This window comes from Prionailurus bengalensis, chromosome D3, assembly GCF_016509475.1.
Source record: "Prionailurus bengalensis isolate Pbe53 chromosome D3, Fcat_Pben_1.1_paternal_pri, whole genome shotgun sequence".
Classification (NCBI taxonomy): domain Eukaryota; kingdom Metazoa; phylum Chordata; class Mammalia; order Carnivora; family Felidae; genus Prionailurus; species Prionailurus bengalensis.
Genome location: NC_057356.1, coordinates 6,394,699 through 6,417,781, shown reverse-complemented (window position 1 = coordinate 6,417,781; position 23,083 = coordinate 6,394,699). Strand labels below are relative to the sequence as shown.

The 23,083-nt window shown below is 53.3% G+C and overlaps 1 protein-coding gene across 4 annotated transcripts; it reads left to right on the top strand.

Annotated features, from left to right (window-relative positions):
• Positions 1-890: 890 nt before the first annotated feature.
• Positions 891-20,321, top strand: KMT5A (lysine methyltransferase 5A). Of its 4 annotated transcripts, none has more exons than XM_043557406.1 (8): positions 891-995; positions 6,638-6,759; positions 7,936-8,092; positions 11,774-11,993; positions 12,339-12,426; positions 16,613-16,672; positions 17,454-17,644; positions 18,403-20,321. In XM_043557406.1, exons 1-8 carry the CDS (start codon positions 986-988, stop codon positions 18,611-18,613), a joined length of 1,059 nt encoding a protein of 352 aa, XP_043413341.1. In that variant the 5' UTR covers positions 891-985; the 3' UTR covers positions 18,614-20,321. The 4 variants fall into 4 exon arrangements, with proteins under 4 accessions (XP_043413341.1, XP_043413340.1, XP_043413342.1 ...); XM_043557407.1 differs by lacking the exon at positions 891-995 and adding an exon at positions 6,355-6,369; XM_043557405.1 differs by lacking the exons at positions 891-995; positions 6,638-6,759 and adding an exon at positions 6,319-6,369.
• The last annotated feature ends 2,762 nt before the right edge of the window (positions 20,322-23,083 follow it).

The window sequence follows — 23,083 nt, the reverse complement described above, 5'->3', positions numbered from 1 at the left end:
GGGACCAAAGAGAGACAATGGATGAGTGACCTCTGCCTGCATCTCCAGGAGGGCCCCCCCGGAAGACAGCTGTAATTGGACACCTTCCCTGTGTTCAAAGACTATCCAAGACATATTGTGTTTCTCTGGGAACGCATGACCAAGGGTCCCCTGGTGGGGCACAAGGCAGGGTTGTTTCCCTGGGATTAAGGTAGTGGGCTACCTAGTGGACTCAAAGTCACAAAACTCATCCAGGCCCTGCAATCATACTGCTGGGTGATCTTGAGCAGCAAGTAAGTTACCTGGTCCTTCTGGTCGTCTCTCTTTCTCCGTCTGTAAAATGGGTAGGTAGGTTGGGCTAGGATCTCTGAGGTTCTGGCCCATTTAGTGCCAGCTAGTTTTGAATACTGAAGACTCCCTAAGCCTTTCAAACTCAGGAATGAATGAATGAAACTGCTGGGGTGGGTCAAGGTGCTGGAGGCGCCAAACTGCTGGGAGAACTAGGCTTTGCAGGTCATGACGGGAGGCCGAGGGGTCAGAGGTCGGGTTCCGGTCAAACCCAAGAAGAACCGGAAGTCCCAAATCCGGTCCTCTCTGGGCCCGGGCCTCCAGCCGCGTGACTGAACCTCCCGAGGCGGAGCTTCAGAGCCGGGAGCGGGCGGAGCTTGGGGCCTCCCAATGGCAGCGCGGGTGTCCTCCCACTGCAGCCAATCAGCGCAGGACGACGGTAAAATTTAAACCCCCTCCCACCTCCTCCGCCGGGACCTGTCCCTAAAGCGCTCGTGGAAAGTGCGGCCGCTTGCCCCGCCCCAGCCGGGGAGGCGGGAAGAAGGGCGGGCTTTTCCTCCTGCATTCGCCTATCACGGCGGACAGCCTGGGGAGAGGCGGGCGGCGGCGCCAATCAGGGCAGCAGCCGTAGCTCCGCGGAGCAGTTGGCTACAGTTGTTGCAACTTTTTTCGAAAGCTGCGTTTCCCGGGAGATCCCAGGCGGTGACAGAGCCGGGCCATGGCTAGAGGTATTTGCCCAGGTGGCCAGCGCCGGGGCGGTTCGGGCTGGGGAGGGTCATGTTGTGAGTGGGGGACCAGGGCGTCGGGAGCGGCAGCGGGGAAGCGCCCTGCTGAGGGCTGCTCGGACTGAGCGCGGAGACCGGGCCGGGGGGGTGGGGGGGGTTGCTGCGGAACCTTCCCCAGACAACCCCCCCAAGCCTCCAGAAGTCCCTCCCACTTCCGTGCCTAGGTTTCCCCTTTCTAAAGTATGGGCACCCGCTGGCCTTCCTCTCCAGCGACAACAGACCCATATGTCAAAGCTCTTTGGAAACTAAAGCACAGGGCACCTCCAGGGAATGGTTGTTATTGATACGAAGAAGGGGGAGGGCGAAGTTTCGCCCGCCTAGGGTCTCTCTCTTGTTGGGAAAGGAGGGGACTTCCAGGCCAGGGCGCAGATGGGTAACCTCCATGGTGGGGAGCGCATCGGAGTGGACACCGCAGCAGGCGCCTTCCCTCCGCACGCCCTGAGTCAGCTCTGCGCCGCAGGGGCGAGGACTGGGCCCCGCCGGCCCACTTTGGGGTGAGATGAGTCTCCCCGCACCACCCGGGGCGGCCCTTCATCCTGTGGCTGGTCAGGACTCTTGCCCTCGGGAGACGGTTTGGGTGGGATTGTCCATCGCGGGAGGCTACGTCCCAGCCTTAAGAGCTTTGCACACTTAGTTTGGTGTCAGGACAGGAAGTCCCACGTTATGCGTCAAAGTGATCTCTAGCCACTGGTCATTTCCAGCCGCTGTGTCTCCTTCAGTGCAAAAACTTGGAGCGTGAAGGTTGAGTAGAATTATTATTTTAGAAAAATAAGTTGCGGTTTGACATTTTCCTCAAAATTCCAAGGGACTACGTTAGTAGGAATTTGCCTTAATGCGTTACGCTCCCTATAGCAGTAATAATGAATAAAATAAAGATTCATTTGGTAAATATTTATTGGGCACCTTTGTTTTCAGGCCCTGAACCCAGTTGCATGTTTTATTATACCAGCATCTGCTTAGGGTCTTTTGGGACAAACCAGATTCTAATTCAGAAATGAGGCAGAGTGAACTTCTAAGTTAAAGAGCTTTGTAACCCAATCCGCAGAGAAAGCTAAGACGAATATTTTTTCCTCGGAAAAGTGTTAAGCATCTAAAAGTATATTTAATAGTATCTGACAAGTCTTAATAAATCGATGCTTCCCTGGTTCATTTTTCCCATTAGAACAAAAATCATTTAAGCTAACTGCTTCAACAGTATTGCCTTTTTTAAAAACAAAATAACAACATGGCTTGCTTTAATTGATCTATAGGGAAAACAAAACTAAGCACTCTGCCATTGAAGTATTTAAGGACTTAATAGCGGCAAATAATAATTACCAGTGAGGGCCAGGCAACAATAACAAGTTGTTATGCCCATTTTTCAGAGGTGGAAGCCAAAGTCCACATTCAGAGTCTAGACACTGGGCAGTCTGTGGCTTTCCTTGTTCCACTCTCCCTCCCTTAGCCAAAGTGAGCACAAGGGTTCCTAGCTCCTACCACAGCAGGCTTACAAATCACCTTTGTAATTTATTGGTTAGAGATTCTCAGTATCTCACTTGACCCCCAAATTAGTAGTTACTTCTTTCTTTTTTTTTAAATTTATTTGTTTAAAAAAATTTTGTTTTAATCTTCATTTTTGAGAGAGAGAGACAGAGTGTGAGCAGGGGAGGAGCAGAGAGAGGGAGACACAGAATCCAAAACAGGCTCCAGGCCCTGAGCTGCCAGCGCAGAGCCCGACCCAGGTCTCGAACCCACAAACCATGAGATCATGACCTGAGCCGAAGTTGGATGCTCAACCGTCTGAACCACCCAGGCGCCCCTTTTTCTTCTTTTTTTAAATGTTTATTTATTTTTGAGAGAGCGTGAGCGAGCATGAGTGGGGGAGGGGCAGAGAGAGACGGAAACAGAATCCAAAGCAGGCTCCAGGCTCCCAGCTGTCAGCACAGAGCCTGATGCGGGGCTCAAACTCATGACCTGAGCCAGAGTCTGACGCTTAACCGACTGAGCCACCCAAGCACCCCGTTAGTTACTTATTTCTTAGCCTTTATTTCTCTTGTAGATTACTAAATTGGGCATTTGGTAGTGTAAATATCAAATCATTTATAGTACTTCAAATGAAGGGTCAGTCTTTTTCTTCTAGAAAAGCGGTCTTTGTTGCAAACAAAGAGAATCTTGCTGGGTCACATGAGCGAAATGTTCAGATACCAGGCAATTCCTCTCTGGTTTTGAAGTTTTACAATCACGTAGATATTTTCAACCTTAAATATATTAGTTTGAGGAGGATCTGTCCATCTGCTTTTCTCCATTTCTGCTGCCACAGCCAGATGGCCTCCTATTTGGTCTCCCTCTTTCCATTTTTACCATTTCCAATTTATTATCCCCCTAGCAGCTAGAGTGATCCCCAAGAACACAGATTTTTATCATGTGACCTTCACTCCTCTTCCCTCCCCCACTGCTTTTAGGATCAAATCCACAATCCTCACAGTGGCCTGTGTTGTCCTGCCTACCCCTCTGGCCTCAACTTGCCCTGTCTGTCTCTACCTTTACTGTTGTGTCCTTAGCAAGGGCCTGGAACAAAGTAGGTATTCAATAAATGTTTGTGGAGTGAATGAATTGCTGTTTTGCGTTTGACTTCAAGGGAAGTGATATACATTCTTTTTCTTTTTTATGTTGAATTTATTTATTTTGAGAGAGAGAGAGAGAGAGAGCACGTGAGCAGGGGAGGGGCAGAAAGAGAGGGAGAGAGAGAATCCTAAGCAGGCTCTGCGCTGTCAGCACAGAGCCCTGAGATCATGACCTGAGCTGAAATCAAGAGTCAAACACTTAACTGACTGAACCACCCAGGCACTCCAGCAATATGCATTCTTTATGATAAAGTACCCTCATATAGCAGCACTGGGGTCAGATCTCAGCTCTATTATCACTTCAGTCGTGTAATCCTCGGTCAAGTGATTTATCTCCCCTGAGCTTCAATTTCTACATCTCTGAAATAGGAATAGTACTTTCTCATAAAGGGTTGGGAAGGTTAAGTTAACGCATGATTACAGGGCCTAACACATAGTAAACATTGAATAAATGTTAGCTATTGGTATCATTTTTGTTGAATTCTATTTCTGTGTGACCCTGGGCAACATTAAGAGTTTTTATTTCTGCTGATGGGTATATTTGTTATATGCACCTGGACACCTCATGTACAGAGAAAGGAAAACCTGTTTTGAAGCTTACCCTGAATGAGTTGTATTATATCTTCTAGTACTGGAGCTGCAGAGTTGAGGAATGGGTGCTAGACTTGGACCTTAACGTATGCGCCCCTGCATTTGAGGGCTGAAATCGAGAAGGCTGCGGCCATGAGCATGTGTGTGTATTTGAGGGTGGGGGGTCGGGTGATGTTGAAACCGTACGTAGACGAGATAATCTGAGAGGCTGCTTCCTGTTCGCAAACCACGATTCCCATGATAGTTTGACGACAAACTGCAAACCTCTGCCCTGGAGATGTAGCACACAGTTTCAAATGGCTTGGCCTGGGTGTCAGAGTGTTATTTTAGAATCCTCTTTCACTGTCTGCATAGTGTCTTGGGTATTCACATGGTCAGAGGACCCTACCCGACTGGAGTTAGGGTTGGGGTGGGGACTGAGATCCGGTGGGGAGGAGGGTGCTCCCCAGCCCTGCCCAGGATGCTACAGCATGAGCTGATTTGGGAGACATTTGTCCTGAGTCTGTTCCTGCCATTTAATCCTACTTAGTCTTATCCCTTCTAAGGGGAGGCAGCTACTTAAAGTGACAGCCGTTTGTTTATTTGTAGATGTTGAAAGGTGCCCTGGGTGCATTAAGAAATTTAAAATTCTTGGTTTTTATTGATGAGGACACTGAAGTCTAGTCCAGGGAAGTGGCTTGGTGGTCATGGTCACAAAGCACCTCTGGGGCAGATGCAGGGAGAGAAACCCAATCCTTGCCTCCCAGGCCATGACCCAAGCAGTAGGAGCTGGATGTCCCGAGGTGTCTTGTTTGCATCTATGACTTTGCACAAATACAGTGACTCTTGGCTGTGGGCCCTCAAACCCTGATGGCCTCAGCACAGTGGTGCAGGGCAGTGAGCTATGCCAACACGGACACCTGAGTGCCTGGAACCCCTGCCTCCCTAGGATGTTTTCTCATGGGGTGGCCAGGAGAGTCGGGTGACCTGCTAAAGACTTCTGCAGCAGCATTTGGCTCTCCCATCTTGAATTTCCTCATCTGTGTCTGGGAGTTCAGCCTCCGGGGTCAGTTGGCCTGGAAATCCATTTCCAGTTCTGAGAATTTGGCCAAAGCTCCTCACTTCTCTGAACCTCAGTTTCAACATCTGTGGAAAGGAGATAAGGGTGTGTCCCTTCGCAGGCCTGTTGTGAGGTTTGGATGAGATCGTGTACGCACGGGAAGCACCCCACCAACTTACCATAATAACCACTGATTCTATCTCCCCAGGGCCCGAAGGGTCAGGTGCAGACCACCTGGGTTTGACACTTGACTCCCCCCCCCCCCCCGCCCCGCCCCGCCACCCATGGCTTTCTAGTTCTGTGGCCCCATCCAAGCCCCTGCACCTCCCTTGAGCCTCAGTACGCTCATTTTTAAGGGGTTTGCCACAGGACCTGCCTCCCCCTCCTCCCCTCCCCGTCCCCTGGGGCGGGGGGACTTGCGTGGAGAATTAAATGTCCCTATAATGCTCAGGGAGCCCAGGCTCGGGCACACAGGAAGACTCTCGTCTGTCGCTCTCACCGCTGCTGACTGCGCCTGGCACCGACGGGCCTCCCAAAATATCCGCGGAGCCAGCGAGAGAAGGAGCCCGGCCGGCGAGAGCCCGGGCTGTCATTATCATGTTTCCCACCCCTTCCTCCCCGAGTGGCTGAGGACGCGCGAGAGGGGGCGCGCCCGAGTCGGGATTCGTCGCGGCCGCGCGGCCCGCCCTGCCTCCCTCCCTCCCGAGGAGCCTCTCAGCGCCGCCCCTGCCAGCCCCCCTCCCCGGGCCGGGAGCCGGACGGTGGGCGGCGGCGGCGGCGGGCGAGCGGGCGGGACGCGGAGGACGCGCCGCCAGCGCCTCCCTCCCTGCGTCCTCGGTCCCGGGCCGGCCCGGGCTGCCGCGGCGCGCGGGTGCCGGGCCCTGCCTCGCAGGCCATGGGGGAAGGGGGCGCCGTGGGGCGCCGCCGGCCCTTCCCCGGGGCGCCGCGGCGGCGCTGGTGGCGGCGGCAGCAACAGCAGCAGCGGCAGCGGCAGCGGTGGTGGCCGGGCCGCGGCGGCGGCGGCGGCGGCGGCGGAGAGGGCGAGGGCGCGGGGCGCGCCGCCATGGGCCTGGCCGGGCTGCAGGTGGGTGTGGCGGGCCCGGCCGCGCGGGGGGCGGGCGGCGCGCGGGGCCCGGCCGGGCCGGGCGGCGGGAGGGCGACGCGGGCCCCGGCCCGGCCCGGCCGGCCGGCCCCTGCCTCCCGGCGGCGCGGGCGGCCCACCACCGCCAGGCCCTCGGAACATGGCTGCGGCGGGAGGCGCCTCCGCGGCGCCCGGCCCGGGCGGCCCCGCTCCCCGCCCCGCCGCGCCCTGAGCGCCCCCTCCCCCGCTTCCCCCGGGTCCCCCTCTCCAGGCAGGAAGATGTCCAAGCCCCGCGCGGTGGAGGCGGCGGCGGCGGCGGCGGCGGTGGCAGCGACGGCCCCGGGCCCGGAGATGGTGGAGCGGAGGGGCCCGGGGAGGCCCCGCACCAACGGGGTAAGCAGGCACCCTCCCCGCACTCACTCAGCGTGCCCCGAGGGGCCGCGCGGCCGGCCGCCCCCGCCGGCCCAGCGCGGCGAGCACGTGCGCGCGCCCCTGGACCCCCCCCCCCTCCCCTCCCGCCCGCGGCCCTGGGCCCGGGGGCGGGGGTGCGGGGGTGCGGGCGGGGCGCCCGGCTCGGGTAGCTTCCTTTTCTGCTGCCTGCCTGGGAGTGGCGTCCACCCTGGCTCCGCCATGACCCTGGCAATATTTGACCTCGGAAAAGTTTGTGTCTTTATGGCATTTCCGCACCCCGAGACCCGGCTAGCCCCGCGGTGGCTGCCTTCCCAGGGTGTGCGGGGCCTGCCCGGGGGCCCTCAGAGAGCTCACGGGTCTCGCTGACTTGGTGTTGAAAGGTTCACCCAGCAGAAAGGCCCTAGCAGTGTTTCTGGGGAAGTCCTCCTCCATTCCGTGCTTACTCAGAGGGGGAGGCCCCACGCCCAGAGACGCCGGCAGTGACCTGTACCGCCCCACCCGTCTGCCCACCCTCCTACTATTGATGCCAAGATGCCGTCTGCAATAGAGTGACCGCCCTAAATGAGCTGGCTATAGGCTCTGCTTTTATTAAGCTCTCCACCCTCCACCCCACCCTTCAATTACCACTGCAGTCCGGTCCGCAGTCCTGGGAGGCTGCTGGGCAGCGTTGATTCGAAAGGGGCCAGGCTTGGGGACACACACGGCTCAGGCAGTAATAAGTCCTATCGGCTGACTTCGGGACCCAGAAGTAGTTAATCAGATTCCCTGAGGCCTGTTTCCGTGCTAGAGTTCCTGCAGCTCCTGCACAGAGGCCAGCCCTTCAAATTCCGCATTTGTTTAGTCTGGGTCATTCTGACCTCTCTGCTACTGGTAGGTTGTCTGCTTATGTACACCTTGGTGCACAGCTGGCTTCCTGCTGGCCAGATGTGCCCTGCCTGAGTGACCAGAATTAGAGACCACACGAGTTCAGGAAATGTCTAACTCGGACCTGGGAGATCCTAAACCTCCCACTGATCTCCTGGGGCTGGCAACCCTGGGTTGGCTCGGCTTTTGAGAGATGGTGTCTGTTTCTGGTTTTCGTATTCTGATTGCCCTTCTCCGCCATTTGCCACGGGATCTTCTTCAAGCCTCTTTCAGAGCATGCATTTGTCGTTTTAGGAGAATGTATTTACCGGGCAATCAAAGATCTATTCCTACATGAGCCCCAACAAATGCTCTGGAATGCGTTCCCCCCTTCAGGAAGAGAACTCAGTTGCACATCACGAAGTCAAATGCCAGGGGAAGCCATTAGCCGGACTCTACAGGAAACGAGAAGGTAAGGTTCTGAAGTGGCCCCGTTCTGACCGCAGCTGGTTGGGTTGCAGAAAGCCCCTCTCTGCCATTAATTGTGCATATATATTAAATGATTATCCAGCCTTTTCAAACCCAAGTTCAGAAGGTTGGATCCATGTTCTGTCTTGCTGCTAAGAAACAGACACGGGGGAAGAGTGCCCTGTCCCAGGGTGTGTTCCCTGTTGGTCTAACCGGTTTTCCCTGCTTTCACGAGAGTTAGCACTAGTCCTTCAAGCTCGATTGTGTCGCCAAGTTGCAAGAATAATACACCTGGCCTGTATTTAAAGAGGCTCACAAGTGCCCAAAGTATAGAAATTCTGAGTCTGGGTTGTACAGGCCAGGTGCTTGTAGTCCTGATTGTGTTGTGTGAACGTAGGGAACCGACTTCCTTCCCTCTTTTGAGCTGGCCTTGACCTCATTTCTGAGTTTCTTTCTACTCAAGTGTTCAGTGCTGCTCTCTGAAGCAGCATACTCTGTGATGAGATTTGGAGCTAAAATACTGAATAAGAAAATATAAAGTTCCGGAAAATTCTCTTTGGCCCAGCAAAACAAGCTGAAACCTCATAGAAATCTTGCTCTATTCCAAATATTTCCTTTTAAAGCTGCAGTGGGGAATATGAGCTTTCCCAAATTCACCAAGCTCCTTTCTAATTAAAACTTGTCTTAAAGATGTAGCACTCTGGCTACCAGCAGCTTCATACAAGGCAGCCTTGTAATTCATTTATGAAAAGTGCCATAAGTGATGCTTAGGCCAACGTCTGGGACCAGATCTGAGAACCGAGGGTCGGGACACACAGAACTAGGGGCAGGAGCCAGCCCTCTGCTTGATTCTCCTCCCCGGTGCAGTGGCTGATACTGTTGCAGTCAGTCTTCAAATGGCTTGGGTTCGAATCCTAGCTCTTCTACTTACGAGAGGCTTGAGCAGCTTACTCCTATTTTCTGAGTCTCAGTTCTTCCGTCTTTGAAGTGGGAGAGAGGATTCCTACCTCGTAAGGCTATCCTGAAGATTGGTTAAAGCATGGATGCAAAGGGCTTTGCACAGTGCCCCACACCGGCGGCCCTTTCCCCTGCTCCTCCCTGGATCGCCAGCACTTAGGATAGCACCTACCATGCAGGCACTGGGGAAAGGGCCCTCTCTGAATGACGGGCAGCCAGTCTCCCATCCCTTCTGGAATGGGGTGGGATGTAAATTATCCTAAATGGTGACACGGTGCACAAGCTAGCTTATTTGGGTGTAGTGTTACTAAATGGCAACGATTAGAATTTGGGGCCAGATACACTCTGGAGGAGAGCCCAGGGGCCACGCTTTTTGTCCTTGACTCTCAGCCTTTTTTCTGCCTTGATGCAGACTGATGTGATAGTTGACATTCACGGGCATCACGTACTCCTTGGGTTTCTGCATGGTGTCCCAGACTTAACTCCCTCTGGTTCCACTTGACACGTGTAAGGGAGTGAGAATGGTCTGGATGGATTTTGATGTATTTATTTTTCTCTTTAGCTGATTGAGATATAAGTCACGTAACCTAGTGTTCACCATTTTAAAGTGTACAATTCAGTGGTTTTAGTCTATTCACAGATAGGTGCAACCATCACCAACTGTCTAATACCAGCACGTTTCCTCGCCCCAAAGAAGAAACCTTGTACCCATTAGCTGCCATTCCCCATTCCCCCACTCCCCCCAGCCCCTGGCCACCAGTAATTTACTTTCTGTCTCTGTGGATTTGCCTGTATTAGACATATCATGTGAACGGAACCATACATTATATGTGCCCTTTTGTGCCTGGCTTCTCTCACTTAGCACCGTGTTGTCAAGGGCCATCCATGTTGCAGCAGGTGTCCGGGCCTCCTTCCTTGCTGTGACTGAACAATACTCCATCGTGTGCAGAGACCACGTTTTATTTACCCCTTCGTCAGTTGACGGGCATTTGGGTTGTTTCCACTCTTTGGCTATTGTGAATAATGCTGCCACAAACTTTCCCATACAGGTCTTTGTGTGGACATATGTTTTTAATTCTCCTAATAGCCGCCTAGGCGTGGAATTGCTGGGTCATATGGTAACTCCATGTTGAACTTTTTGAACCGCTGCCAGCTATACTCTTTGCGAAAGTGACTGCGCCATTTTATGTTCCTACCAGCTGTGTGTTATTTGCTTATTCTTTAAAGTAAATCATTTATTTATTTATTTATTTATTTATTTAATTTCTTAACGTTTATTTTTGAGAGAAAAAGACAGAGCATGAGGGGGAGAGGGACAGAGAGAGAGGGAGACACAGAACTGAAAGCAGGCGCCAGGCTCCGGGCTGTCAGCATAGAGCCCAATGCGGGGCTCGAACTCACAAACCGTGAGATCATGAGCGGAGCTGAAGTCGGACGCTCAACCGACTGAGCCAGGCGCCCCTAGTAAATCATCTTTTTAAAAAAGTGAATCGTTCACCCACGCTGGTATTTCGCAACTATTTTTCGTAACAAATCATTTTTGACGTCCTTTACTGTGACACACTGACCAGTATTGGTCACCATACTGGGAACCACTGTGAACATAGGGCCTGGACCGCTTTAGAAGAGGAAACTTCTTTTCTTAAGTTTATTTATTTAGTTTGAGAGAGGGGGAGAAAGAGAGAGAAAAAAATGTGAGTGGGGGAGGGGCAAAGAGAGAGGAAGAGAGAAAAAATACCAAACAGGCCCTGCACTGTCAGCACAGAGCCTGCTGAAGGGCTTGGACTCATGAACTTCAAGATCACGACCTGAGCCAAAATCAAGAGACGCTTAACCCACCAAGCCAGCCACCCAGGCACCTCCAACTTTCTTTTTCTTCTTCTTTTTTTTTTTTTTTTTTTTTTAAAGAGTTTGAAATGAAGTGTGCCAGGCTTGGGGAAGAGGTCTTTGCTAGGGAAGAAGTTCTGCTTAATTACCTTATTCCTGTCCGTCATCGCTGGCCCACTCTTGAGGAGTTTAGCTTTTTCTCCAGGGTGTGCATCCCAGTTCCTGGAAGCTACGGGTTGAGCACTTACGCTGCTCTTGCTGTCTGCGGTGCTTCTGCAAGGGCTCTCCCCCACCACGATGCAGAAGACCAGAAGTGTTCATGAACTAGATGGGAGGAGGGATCCTTCCACAACGTGTATCAGATTGTCACGAAGTACACTGTCAATATCTTACGATTTTGTCAGCTATACCTTAATAAAACTGAAAAAAGAAAAAGAAAAAAAAAGACACAGACCGGAAGCTCTGCCCTGTGCCTGGGTCAAAAAGTAAAGCCAGTGCTTCCCCCACGGAAGCCATTAGTAGACACCGAGCTTAACAGGCGGAGGGCAATGCTGCCCGACACACTCAGGATCCTGTCTCCTGTAAAAGTATGTCTTAGGGGCACGTGGGTGGCTCAGTCGGTTGAGCATCCGACTTCGGCTCAGCTCGTGGTCTCACAGCTTGTGGGTTCGAGCCCCGCATCAGGCTCTGTGCTGACAGCTGGGAGCCTGGAGCCTGCTTCAGATTCTCTCTCTCTCTTTCAAAATAAATAAACATTAAAAAAACCCTTAAAAACGTAAAAAATAAATAAGTAAATAAGTAAGTAAATAAAAGCCTGTCTTAGAATGCAGCTGATGGTCTAGAAATGGAGAGACAGAGAGTCCAGACTAAATTTCTCTCTTCCTCCTCCCTCTGCCCGCAGAGAAAAGGAACAGTGGGAACGCAATCCGAAGCACCATGAAGTCCGAGGAACAGAAGATCAAAGACGCCGGGAGAGGTCCCCTGGCACCTTTTCCAAACCAAAAATCCAAAGCAGCAGAACCTCCAAAAACTCCGACCTCGTCTTGTGACCCTCCCGTCGCAGCCGTCGCCAAGCAGGCCCTGAAAAAGCCTGTCAAGGGCAAACAGGCCCCTCGGAAGAAGTGAGTGCCCTCTGGAGCCCTTCCCCTAACTAATGCAGGGCAGTCTGGTTGTTGTGACCCCAGCAGACCCTGCTCAGGTGCTAGCTGGGGGGTAGGGAAGCGGGTAGCAGTGCCCCTGCTCGGCCTGGCTCTCATCGAGGCTCAGCGTCCCTGAGAGTAGGCAGCCTATCTTTGACCCCCGGAGCCCCCCCTTGGGCACGTGAGCCTACGTGGGCCCCCGTGGACAAAGGTGTTTACGTGACATCATTTCTGAGGAGCCACCTCCCAAGGAGCCGGGGGCCTCCCGGGTGTGAGTGTGGTTTCGGTGCTAACACTTGGTTTTCTCCTCTTCCCTTCCCACCCAAGAGCTCAAGGAAAAACACAACAGAATCGCAAACTCACGGATTTCTACCCCGTGCGAAGGAGCTCCAGGAAGAGCAAAGCTGAGCTGCAGGTAGAGTCACGTGTCTTTAATTCTGGCTCTTGGAGGGGCAGGCCAGCTCCGAGGGCAGTGCTTGGCAGGCAGGGCTTGAGCTTTCTCTCCATCATCCTGGGGTAGGTCTGCTTCTGTGGCCTTGGTACTCTCCTTGGTCTAGTTCTAACGTTTGGGGTCACTCTGAGGCTTGGTTAAGATGCTTCTGCGAAGGAGTCTTGTAACCTGTAGCACATGGTGTGGAAAGTCCTGCGTTCCCATGAAGGCTTCTTTTCCAGGACTTGTTGGCAGGACGGTCAGAGCCTGGGACCTCGGGGGGAGGCTGTGTGTGCTTTCAGAGGCTTGTCTGTCCGCCATCCACAAGTTCCCGTGTTGTGTCTCAAGGTGGTAAAGAGCAGTGGCTTGGAAGCCACTTACTGGTTGTGTGACCGAGGGCCAGTTACTTGAGTGCTCTGAGCCTCAGTTTTCCTATCTGTAAAATGGGATAATAATGTGGCATCTTCTGGGAATGTTGGGATATTAAATGGATTAACGTACACAGCACACTTGGAACCATGCCTGGCACCCAGTTAAGCACTAGCTGACTGTTATTATCGTCACCATGCCTTCCCCATTGTTGTCACTTCCTGAGGCCCCCTCTCTCCTCTTTCCCTCCCAGCTGTGGTCCTAGGAACACCTGAAAAAACAGGCAGGAAGGCCAGCCAGACTGTGCAAGCCTCCGCCCTCTGTGTTTACAGAGTGCTGAGCTGCTCAGCAGTCAATCAATATTTGATGCAGTGACGTGTGGTTATTGCCTTTCTGTTAAGGAAACCCAGGGCGTGGTCCGGGTGGCCCCGCATCCCGCCGCCCTCCCGCTCCAGGCCGGGCCAGCCCCTCTCTCGCCCACACCCTCAAAGCAACCTCAAGGTGGGGGGAGCAGTGCTCAGGATGGCGGCCCCCGCCCACCCCGCCTGGAGGCCTTGTCGGCCTGAACCTAAGACACCTTCAGCGTGTTTTACGTTCAATCTGTAGACGCGGATATGTAGATGCGGTGATGTAGCATTCTCTTCCTCTGCTTATCTGAGTCGATGAGGCTTCGCTTAAAATAAAAGAGAAAAGGGGTCCATTTTCCCCTCAGAGAGAAGCTTGGGCTTTCCTTTCCGTAGAAAGGCGGCGTCTTGCAGCCAATGACAAGCTGTTATGAAGTGTGTGCCTGCAGTGGGAGGCTGTGCTAGGTCACTCTTCAAGACAGCACTGCAGAGGGCGGGGTGGCGCCGGGCCCCAGAACCCGGGGCACCTCCTAACCCTGGTCGGGGCTGCTGGGGGCTGCAGAGTGGGCGCAGCTCAGTTTGCCTTTTTAATTAAAAAAAAAAAAAAAAAAAAGGAAAAGAAAAGAAGGGCTTTCTGGCTGGAGGAGGGAAGGCTGCCACAGGACGTGGTGCAGGTCTGCTCCGTCTTGCAGCAGAGGAGCAGAAGGGAGCGGATCCTTCCTCCCCGCAGCTTGGTCTGCAGCATGGTGCGGCTCGCTCTGTCCCCGGACAGAGGGCCGGTCGCGAGGGAGCGCCACGCTGTGCTCTCACTGTGTTGGCTCTGCCGAGCGAACACCACGGCCAGTTGGTTGCTGGCCCGGCGGCAGGCCGTGGCTGGCCAGGGTGCTGTATTCTCCTGACCGCACAGGTAAAGCTTGAGGCTGGGGCGGCCGCGCCTCCCTCACCTGAGCGGTGAGGTAGGTCCTGACCTGTCTGTCCTTCGGGGCCGCGGAAACCAGGGCCCAGGCCCATGGGGCCTAAGAGAGGGATGGGGGTGAGGCAGGAGAGGAACTAAAATCAGAAGCTTTGCAGGCATTTGACTGAGTTGGAAGACCGAGCGGGCAGGGCCTGGTGTTGGGTCCAGGGCAGGAGGGTGGGCATGGGGCCTTGGAGAGATGCCCTGAACCCCTGTCGTTTGGCCGCGGGGATCCCTTTGCCGGTTGGCCTGCTTGCGGGTGCCCCGCACTGGGGCGAGGACTGCACCTGTGGGCCGTGCCCTGGCCTCTTCAGCCCAGCCCAGCCCCAGGCCTGATGTGCAGAGCTGCCTCGACCCAATTTAGGCCTTGCTTACCTCCCACTCAGTCTGCCTCTAGCCCCCCTCCCACGCCCATAGGCTGCTGCCTGAATTCTCTTTTGGAAGCCTGCAGCTGGTTGACGCATGCCCCTAAGCACCGAGGCCGCAGGATGAAACTCAGACTCTGTGCCTCTGCCTTCAGGACATTCAGCCCGGTCCAGGCCCTGTCCCGGCTCTCCCCAGCTCAGCTCCTCCCGGCACAGTCACGGCAGGAAAGTCTGCAGGTTATACTCAAGTGATTACCCATTAAAAGACAAGCATAGAGCAAGATAATTTCTGATAGTCCTTTGACATTAACTTAGTAAGACGGTAGTTTGAAGGCATGGTGAGGCTTAGGGCTACTTTAGCTATGGTATCGGGGAAATTTCCCTGAGGAGGTGCCTTTTGAGCAGAGCTTGGAAGGAAGGGAGGACACAAGCCAGGTGAATGGACTGGGGAAAGGGTATTCTAGGCGGGGGCAGTACCAAGTGCAAAGGCCCTGAGGCGGGAACGAGCCTGGTCCTGTAAGAGAGTCAGCCAAGTGTGGCCAGAATGTGAGAGCAAGGGTGAAGACAGCAAACGAGGCTAGAGATGTGGGGCCGGGATCCTGCAGAGACTCACCGGCCATCAGAAAAGTAGATTTTATCTCGGTAGGAGTGGGGAGGTAAGGAAAAGCTTTTGCTTCTCTTTAAACAAACCCTTGGAATAATTTTAGATTCACAGGGGAGTTGCAAAGGTAGTACAGAGTATTCCCGTAGACCCTTTACCCAGTTTCCCTCATCATTAGCATCGTATACTATCCTGGTACATTTGTCACACTAAGGAGCCAACGTTGGCACGTCACTATTCAGTGAACTTCCTGGAAGGCTTTAAGCAGGAAAATGACATGATCTTACGTACATTTTTTTAAATGTTTATTTTTGAGAGGGAGAGAGAGAGAGAACACGAGAGGAGGAGGGGCAGAGAGAGAGGGAGACAGAGAGTTCCAAGCAGGCTCCGCACCGACAGTGCAGACCCTGATGTGGGGCTTGAACCCACAGACCACGAGATCATGACCTGAGCCGAAGTCGGATGCCCAACCGACTGAGCCACCCAGGCGCCCCTTTATGTACATTTTTAAAAGACCCCTGTGACTACTGTGTGGGGGACAGAGTGAAGTGGGTGGTCAGAATGGAAGCCAGGAGACCAGTGAGGTGGCCATGATGTGGCTGGAAGACGGCAGGAGAAGAGCAGGGACGTGGGCTGGGCCTGGGAGCGACAGCCTAGTCAGTCTGGACCTGCAGAGACCTGGGCTTTGCCCGTCACACCGCGGGCGCGTGGTACTTCTGTGTGGAGAGGGACTGGGGAAGTGCGCGTGGGCCGCAGACGGCGTCCTGAGGCCTCTGCAGGCAGGGTCCGTGCTCAGCTGTGGGTGGAGGGCTCTGCCGTGGGCGTGGCCACCGCGCGTGCCAGCCAGTGCAGGGCCTGGGCTCCTGCTGGGTCCCTCAGCGGCTCTCTGTGCCTCCCTGCAGTCCTGTGCATGTACAGAGCATGGGATCTGGGTCCGGGAGGGAGGTGGTGGCAGGAGGGGTGTCCCTGAGGGGCAGGTGAGACCAGGAATGTCCACTCCTGTCTAACTTCCCTATTCAGGGTGGTATTATATTACCTCTTTGGGGTGGGAGGCCCTCTTCTCATCCGTGGCAGTGGCTTCCAAAAGACCCACCTCCAAGAGTTGCTAAACCAAGGCACCCATAGGGGCCATCAGACAGGAGGAACATAGTGTGCACATGCCCCTTCGAGAGGCTGTGCTCTGATCTGCCCTGGCCGATGTCAGATGAGGTCAGAGTCTCGATTTGCAGATGTCGGCAATTTAGATCTTTTTAAAAACAGCGCGTGTGCCAAATGGAACATAGCCCCTCAACCCAGTTCTGCCCTTGGGCTACAACTGTATCCCTCCTGGTCCGTTTGAACCCCAGGTGCCAAACTGTCCACAGCAGGTGGGCAGTGAGAAAAGGACAAGGGGTGTGGGGGCTTGGGCGTCCTTGGGGACCCGTGTCATGGAGGCCAACTGGGAGTAGCCCTGCGGGTGGCCCAGGCTGCCGGACTGCCCTGAACGGCCCAGGAGAGAAAGCTCAGGTACTTTTTGTTTTTCTCCCTCTCCACACAGTCTGAAGAGAGGAAAAGAATAGATGAGTTGATTGAAAGCGGGAAGGAAGAAGGCATGAAGGTAAGGGGCAGTGGGGCCCAGCGTACGGAGGCGGAGCCTGGAGGGTACCTAGAGAAACTAACAAATTTTTCCTAAACAGTTTTCCTGGGAAATGACGGGACCTGAGAAATTTGCTTTTCTTTTCACATATTGCAAACACACTGGGTGGATGAGAAGGGCAGGGCTCTACAGTGGCGGCCACGTGGGTCTGGGCTGGGACTCCAGAGTCCTAAAAAAAGCTCCCGTTTCACGTACCATCTAGAAGGATCCAAACTTAAGTCTGGGCCCCTCAAGCAGTCAGCCTGCAACCCCATTTATAATGAGTGAGCAGAAGCACAGGAGGGTAAATTACAGAAAAAGGAGAGACCTGGAACACGGGGTCTCTCCCCCTCTGCCCCCACCTCGCCCCGGAAGGGGCCACGGATGCGGCTGCCAGCCGGACTTTACCACTTCCCAGCCATGTGGCCTTGGACATGGCTCTGCCTCCCTGAGCCTCCGTTTTCTCATCTGCAAAATGGGGCAACATCCACCCAGCAGATCCCTCAGGAGGATGAGGCGTAACAGTGCTTTGCGAAGGGCACAAGGGAACTTTCTGGGGTGACGGATCGTGGCGATAGTTGCACGGCTGTGTACATTCATACCGGTTGTGCTGGGCACGTAAAGAGAGTGAGATCTAGGGCACACCTCAGGAAAGCCGATGGAGGAAGGGGTTGGGGGGGGGGGGGGCGGGCAACCCCAGGCGCCCAGGAAGCCGGCCACGCGTGGTGTTAGGAAGCAACGCTCTCTCCTCGCCTCCCAACAGATTGACCTCATCGATGGCAAGGGCAGGGGCGTGATCGCCACCAAGCAGTTCTCCCGGGGCGAGTTCGTGGTAGAATACCACGGGGACCTCATCGAGATCACCGATGCCAAGAAGAGGGAGGCTTTGTACGCACAAGACCCCTCCACGGGCTGCTACATGTACTATTTCCAGTATCTCAGCAAAACCTACTGGTAAGTCCGCTAGCGCTTCGAGTGGCTTTTCCGCGCCCTGGCGGAGACGACAGGCCCGAGGGCCAGAGAGCCACGACAGCCTGCTGATTCTTTCTGTTGCTCCTGCTTCTTGGTTATCTCTCGCTGCCCTTTTCCAAAGCCGTGAAGCGGCTCTCCCCCCACTTGCCGCTTCAGCCTTTCGGCCTGGAGCTGCTGTGGCTGCCATCTGACCGGGCGAGAAGCAGAGGCGGACCAGTCCATGCAGACCCGCTCCGAGGCTCCCCAGGCCGCTCCCGCTCCTGGCGTTCGGCCAGAGCGGCTCTAGAAACCAGCGACTGCTCCTGTCCCCATATGGCCAGTGCGCTCGATTCAGTGTTTTGTTGTGTTGGTGGTGGTGGTGGTGGTGTTTGACATCAGGCTTTATTTTTCCGACCAGTTTTGGGTTCCCAGCAAAACCGAGCAGAAGGTACGGAGAGTTCTGATACTCCTGCCTCCTCACAGCTTCCCCCACTATCCGCAGTTGATCTTTATTCATTTATTTCTTATGCACTTGCCTCACGGGCCTCCACAAAGAGCCTCTTGCATTCCTGTCTCCTCCCACCCCCCACTCTCTCGCCCAGTGCCTCCCTCGGCTCTTAAAAGATGTTGTTTTGACTTGAATTGCTTTCCCCAAAAACGTGGCTATAAATCGACATCCCACCCGAGTTGAGAGCTGGCTGTGACTGGGATCAAAAGCCTCTTTATCAATTTAAACCCTCTGTTGCCCTCCCTCCCGCCAGCGTGGATGCAACTAGAGAGACAAATCGCCTGGGAAGACTGATCAATCACAGTAAATGTGGGAACTGCCAAACCAAACTGCACGACATTGACGGCGTGCCTCACCTCATCCTCATCGCCTCCCGCGACATCAAGGCCGGGGAGGAGCTCCTGTATGACTATGGGGACCGCAGCCGGGCTTCCATCGAAGCCTATCCCTGGCTGAAGCATTAACCACCCCGCCCTCCCCGCCCCCCTCCCTTCTTCCATGGACAAAGTGCCCTCAAAGGGAATTGATTTTTTTTTTTACACACTTAAATCTTAGCAGATTACTTCAGATGTTTTTAAAAAGTATATTAAGATGCCTTTTCACTGTAGTATTTAAATATCTGTTACAGGTTTCCAAGGTGGACTTGAACAGATGGCCTTATATTACCAAAACTTTTATATTCTAGTTGTTTTTGTACCTTTTTTGCATACAAGTCAAACGTTTGTGCTTCCCGTGCATGCAGTCAAAGACGCAGCACAGGCTTTAGAGGAAAGAGTGGACATGAATTAGGAAGCTGGGCGACCCTCCTGCCTCCAGCCGCAGAGCCAGGACTCTCTTCCCCACGCCCCCGACGGCCAGCGGCGGAGCGCAGGCGAGTTCCGGAAGACGCTGCCTCCCGAGGCCCGGACGGGGTGTTCCCAAGCTCTTGTTTTCCTGACGTCTGGACAGGCGCACAAGGAAGTGTATGAATATTTTTTAAAAAGGTTTCGCAGTAAGCTAGTCTTCCCCTCTGCTTTCTCGAAAGCTTACTGACCCAGTGGCCCGTGAGCGCGGTTCACTCTTCCGCAGGCCGCCGCTTCTCTGGGCGCCTCCGCGCGTCAGGGCGGGCAGTCAGAGTCGACGTGGGCAGGGAAAAGCGTTGCTTGCCTAGCCCTGCCGGGGCAGGGTTTCCCAAAACTGGGTTGATTCTTTATAGAAATGTGAACACTGAGTTTATTTTAAAAAACAATAATAAAAATTTAAAAATTTAAAAAGACAAAAAAAAAAACAAACCACAGAAAACAACTTACATGTATATAGGTCTTGAAGTGAGTGAAGTGGCTGCATTTTTTTTCTTCTTTCTCTTTCTCCGTTGTGTTTTTTTTTTTTTTTTTTTTGGTTTTTGTTTTTGTAGAAGAGATTTGAGATGGTACTCTATTCTAATCAAAAATAAAAGTTTTGTAGTGGGACCAGAAATTACTTACCCAATATTCCGCCGCGCCCCCCCCCCCCCCCCCCCCAACCCTGACCCAATTCCAGTGGGTTGAAAGTTCCAGACCTGCTGTCAGGCTTTCTGTCTGTCAGACCACCTGGTATCCTTCCTGCAAAACTGAAGATGCAGCCATGAACCGAAGGGGGAGCCTCTTGGCCCTGAAATGCGTGGCCCCCACCCCAGCTGCTGATGTGCAGGGGAATGGGCAGGCCCGGCAGCCCAGGGATCAAGGCTAAGGGTAAAGTTTTCACCTTGACTGTGATGCAGGAGGAGTAGGTAGCTTCCTCCTCCCTCCCGAAGGGAGACCTATTCTGTTAACCTGCAGTCCAGGGGGCCGTGGCTCTGAAGCCATGACCTGGGGTTTCCCGGCCTCCCCTGGTCCCGGGTAAATGTGAATGGAGACAGGTATGAAAGCCTGTCCTCAACCTTGATGCTCCCCTGGCCCCCACCCCGGCCTCACCACGGTGCTACCTACAAAAGTCTTCCCGCCCCTGCGCCCCCACCCCACCCCCCACACTTGCCTGGTCAGTGGTCAGAGAATTGGAGGAGGATCCGACAGAGTGTGTACATGTGAGATAAAATGTCTTGGTTGTACCTGTTTGTGGTTTAGCTTTGTATTTAAAAAAAAAAAAGGAAATAACTTGAAAATTATTTGTCATCATAAAAATGAAACAAAAATTAAAATATTTATTGCCAGGCGAGGCCACCTGTGTGTCTTTCTGTTTGGGTTTTTGTTTGTTTGTTTTTTACAAAGCGGAGACAGGAAAATGGTTACACAGCAGGGGCGCCTGGCCAGCTCTCGTCGGTAAAGCACACAACTCTCGATCTCAGGGTTGTGGGTTCAAGCCCCATGTTGGGTGCAGAGGTTACTGGAAAATATTCTCTTAAAAGAGGTTAGACAGCAGTATGTGTGCGTTTTGGTGAATGTCCTAGGGGATAGTTTATTTGTATAATGGGGGTCACAGGTGCTAGATAAGATTAAAAGCTAATGCATGTCGAGTCCTCCCTTAGGGACGGCACCTGGCACTTAGTAAGCATAGGTCTTTAGCTGCTTGTCATTATTACTGTTTCTAATGTAGGAGATTCAGTTCTCAGGAGGAGTCTGTCATCAACTGTGCCCGTCTTGTGCTGGAAGTTGCTCCCACCAGATCTCTGTCCCCACCACGCACTCCACCAGCTGCCCTTTGTCAGCTGTTGGTTCCCTTCCTCTCCGGGCACTAGGGGCGGATGGGGACAGTGGATAGAGTCCTTGGGTTGTTTTTTTTGTTTTTGTTTTTTTAATTTGTATTCATTTATTTTTTAAATATTTTTTATTTGTATTCGCTTATTTTAAAAATATCTATCTTGTTTTTTCTTTGTATTTATTTTTAAAATATTTATTTTTTATTTGTATTCATTTATTTTTTTAAATATTTATTAATTTTTAATTAATTTTTGTTTAGAGTCTTTGGTTTACGAGCCAGAGGTTTGGTGCCAGCACCAGCTTTAAGTGTTTGTCAGCCTGTCCCCCTGCGCAAATCCCTTTCCTTCTCTGAAGCTTGCCCGTCATGTGAGAACAGCCTCTGCCCCCCTGACACGCAGGGGGGTCCTGAGGATTCAGCCGCCGTGGATTATTATGTCTTCACCTCAGAGGGGACAGAATGGTCTGGTGGCCGAGTGCACTCAGCCCTGGAACGGAACCTCTGTTTCCAACCACTTCGCAGCTGTGTGTCCTCGGGCAGGTGACAGCTTTGCGCGCCCACTTTCGTCCTCAGCGGCACAGGGCGGTGCTGGTGTGTGTGTGTGTGATTGAGAGGGTTGAGTTCGTGCAGGAAACGCTGTGGAGCACCGCCTGTCATTGATGTTTGCTGTTCGGATTAAAACTAGGCGTTGTTTCTACCATTTGCTGTTCACGAGCTCCCAGAACTGATGGTGAAGAGCCTCCACTCTCTGATAGTTGCTGTATTGATTTGTTTTTTAAAAAGATTTTTTAAGTTTATTGAGAGAGCACAGGCGGAGGGGGGGGAGCAGAGAGAGAGAATCCTAAACAGGCTCCACGCTGTCAGCACAGAACCCGATGCAGGGCTCAAATTCACACATTGAGATCATGACCTGAGCCGAAATCGAGAGTCAGATGCTCAACCGACTGAGCCACCCAGTGCCCCTCTGGTCATATTTCTTTTTTAAAGATGACTGCTACAGCGACCGCTTCTTGTGCCTTGTGAAACCCCAACCTTTCAGCCTGTTCCTCCCTGTGCTGGGTTTGATGAAGAAAGCCCGCAGTGTGGGAGCAACTGTAGCTGTTTCCTGTGGTCGCACCAGGCCCCAGCTCCAAGAGAAATGCTCCCAGGACTTACCTTCTGGAACTCCCACACCCCAGTGTCTGATTTCACCAAGAGCTGGTAATATCTGAGCACTCTTTTAACTGTCACCTTTTTTTTTTTTTTTAATGTTTATTTTTGAGAGAGCGCTCTAGCAGGGGATGAGAGGAGAGAGAGGGGAACAGAGGATCCGAAGCGGACTCTGCACTGACAGCACAGAGCCCATTGTGGGGCTCGAACTCACAAACCACAAGATCATGTGAAGTCAGATGCTTAACTGACTGAGCCACCCAGGCTCCCCGAAGACTGTTTTAACTTGACATTTTTCTCTTTCTTTTTTTAAATGTTCATTTATTTGGGGGGGGAGGGGCAGAGAGAGAGGGAGACAGGATCCGAAGAGGGCTCTGCGCTGACAGCAGCGTGTCCAACCCAGGGCTTGAACTCACAAACCATGAGATTGTGACCTGAGCCGGAGTTGGATGCTTAACTGAGCCACTCAGGCTCTCCGACATTTCTTTCTGAGTGGGTTTTCTTGCCTCATCTATCCCCGAGAGGGAGAAAGGGGCAGCTAAGCATTGATACAGGGGGACCCCCAAGTCTGAAAATGCAGGTGATCCGTTTAAGTAGGCTTACTGACAGCAGCACACAGTGATCTGCCTGCTTCTAGACTTTATGGTCATCCTGCAGCCGGGAGATCGGGAAACCAAGGCAGGAATGAGTCAGGTGTAGGGGACTTGGCTGCCATTGCTGGGACTCAGGATGTAAGGCTGGTGCCTCGGAGGATGGACTTTAAATGTCATTCCCAGGAGCGGAGCCTGCTCCACAGTCCTGCAAAAGACACAGCACTGCCCTGCCCCCGCCACACACACACACACACACACACACACACACACTGCTTTGTGACCTCACCGCCCCTGGGTGTGGTCTCCGCACAGCCTCTGCCTGGGGTTTCAGATGGACGGCAGGATGCATATTTGTTTCCCCAGCTGGTTCTCCCCTCCAAGGTGCAGAAACCTTTCCCCTCCCTCCCTCCATTAAGACAACAGCACCCAGTGAGAACTGCAGCAAATGTGGGGGTAGCAATCAGGAGCCCCTGATGGGAGGAAGGCTCTGCGGAGACAGCATTCTGGACGGGACTCAGCGTGGCCAGCGTTTCTCAGGAG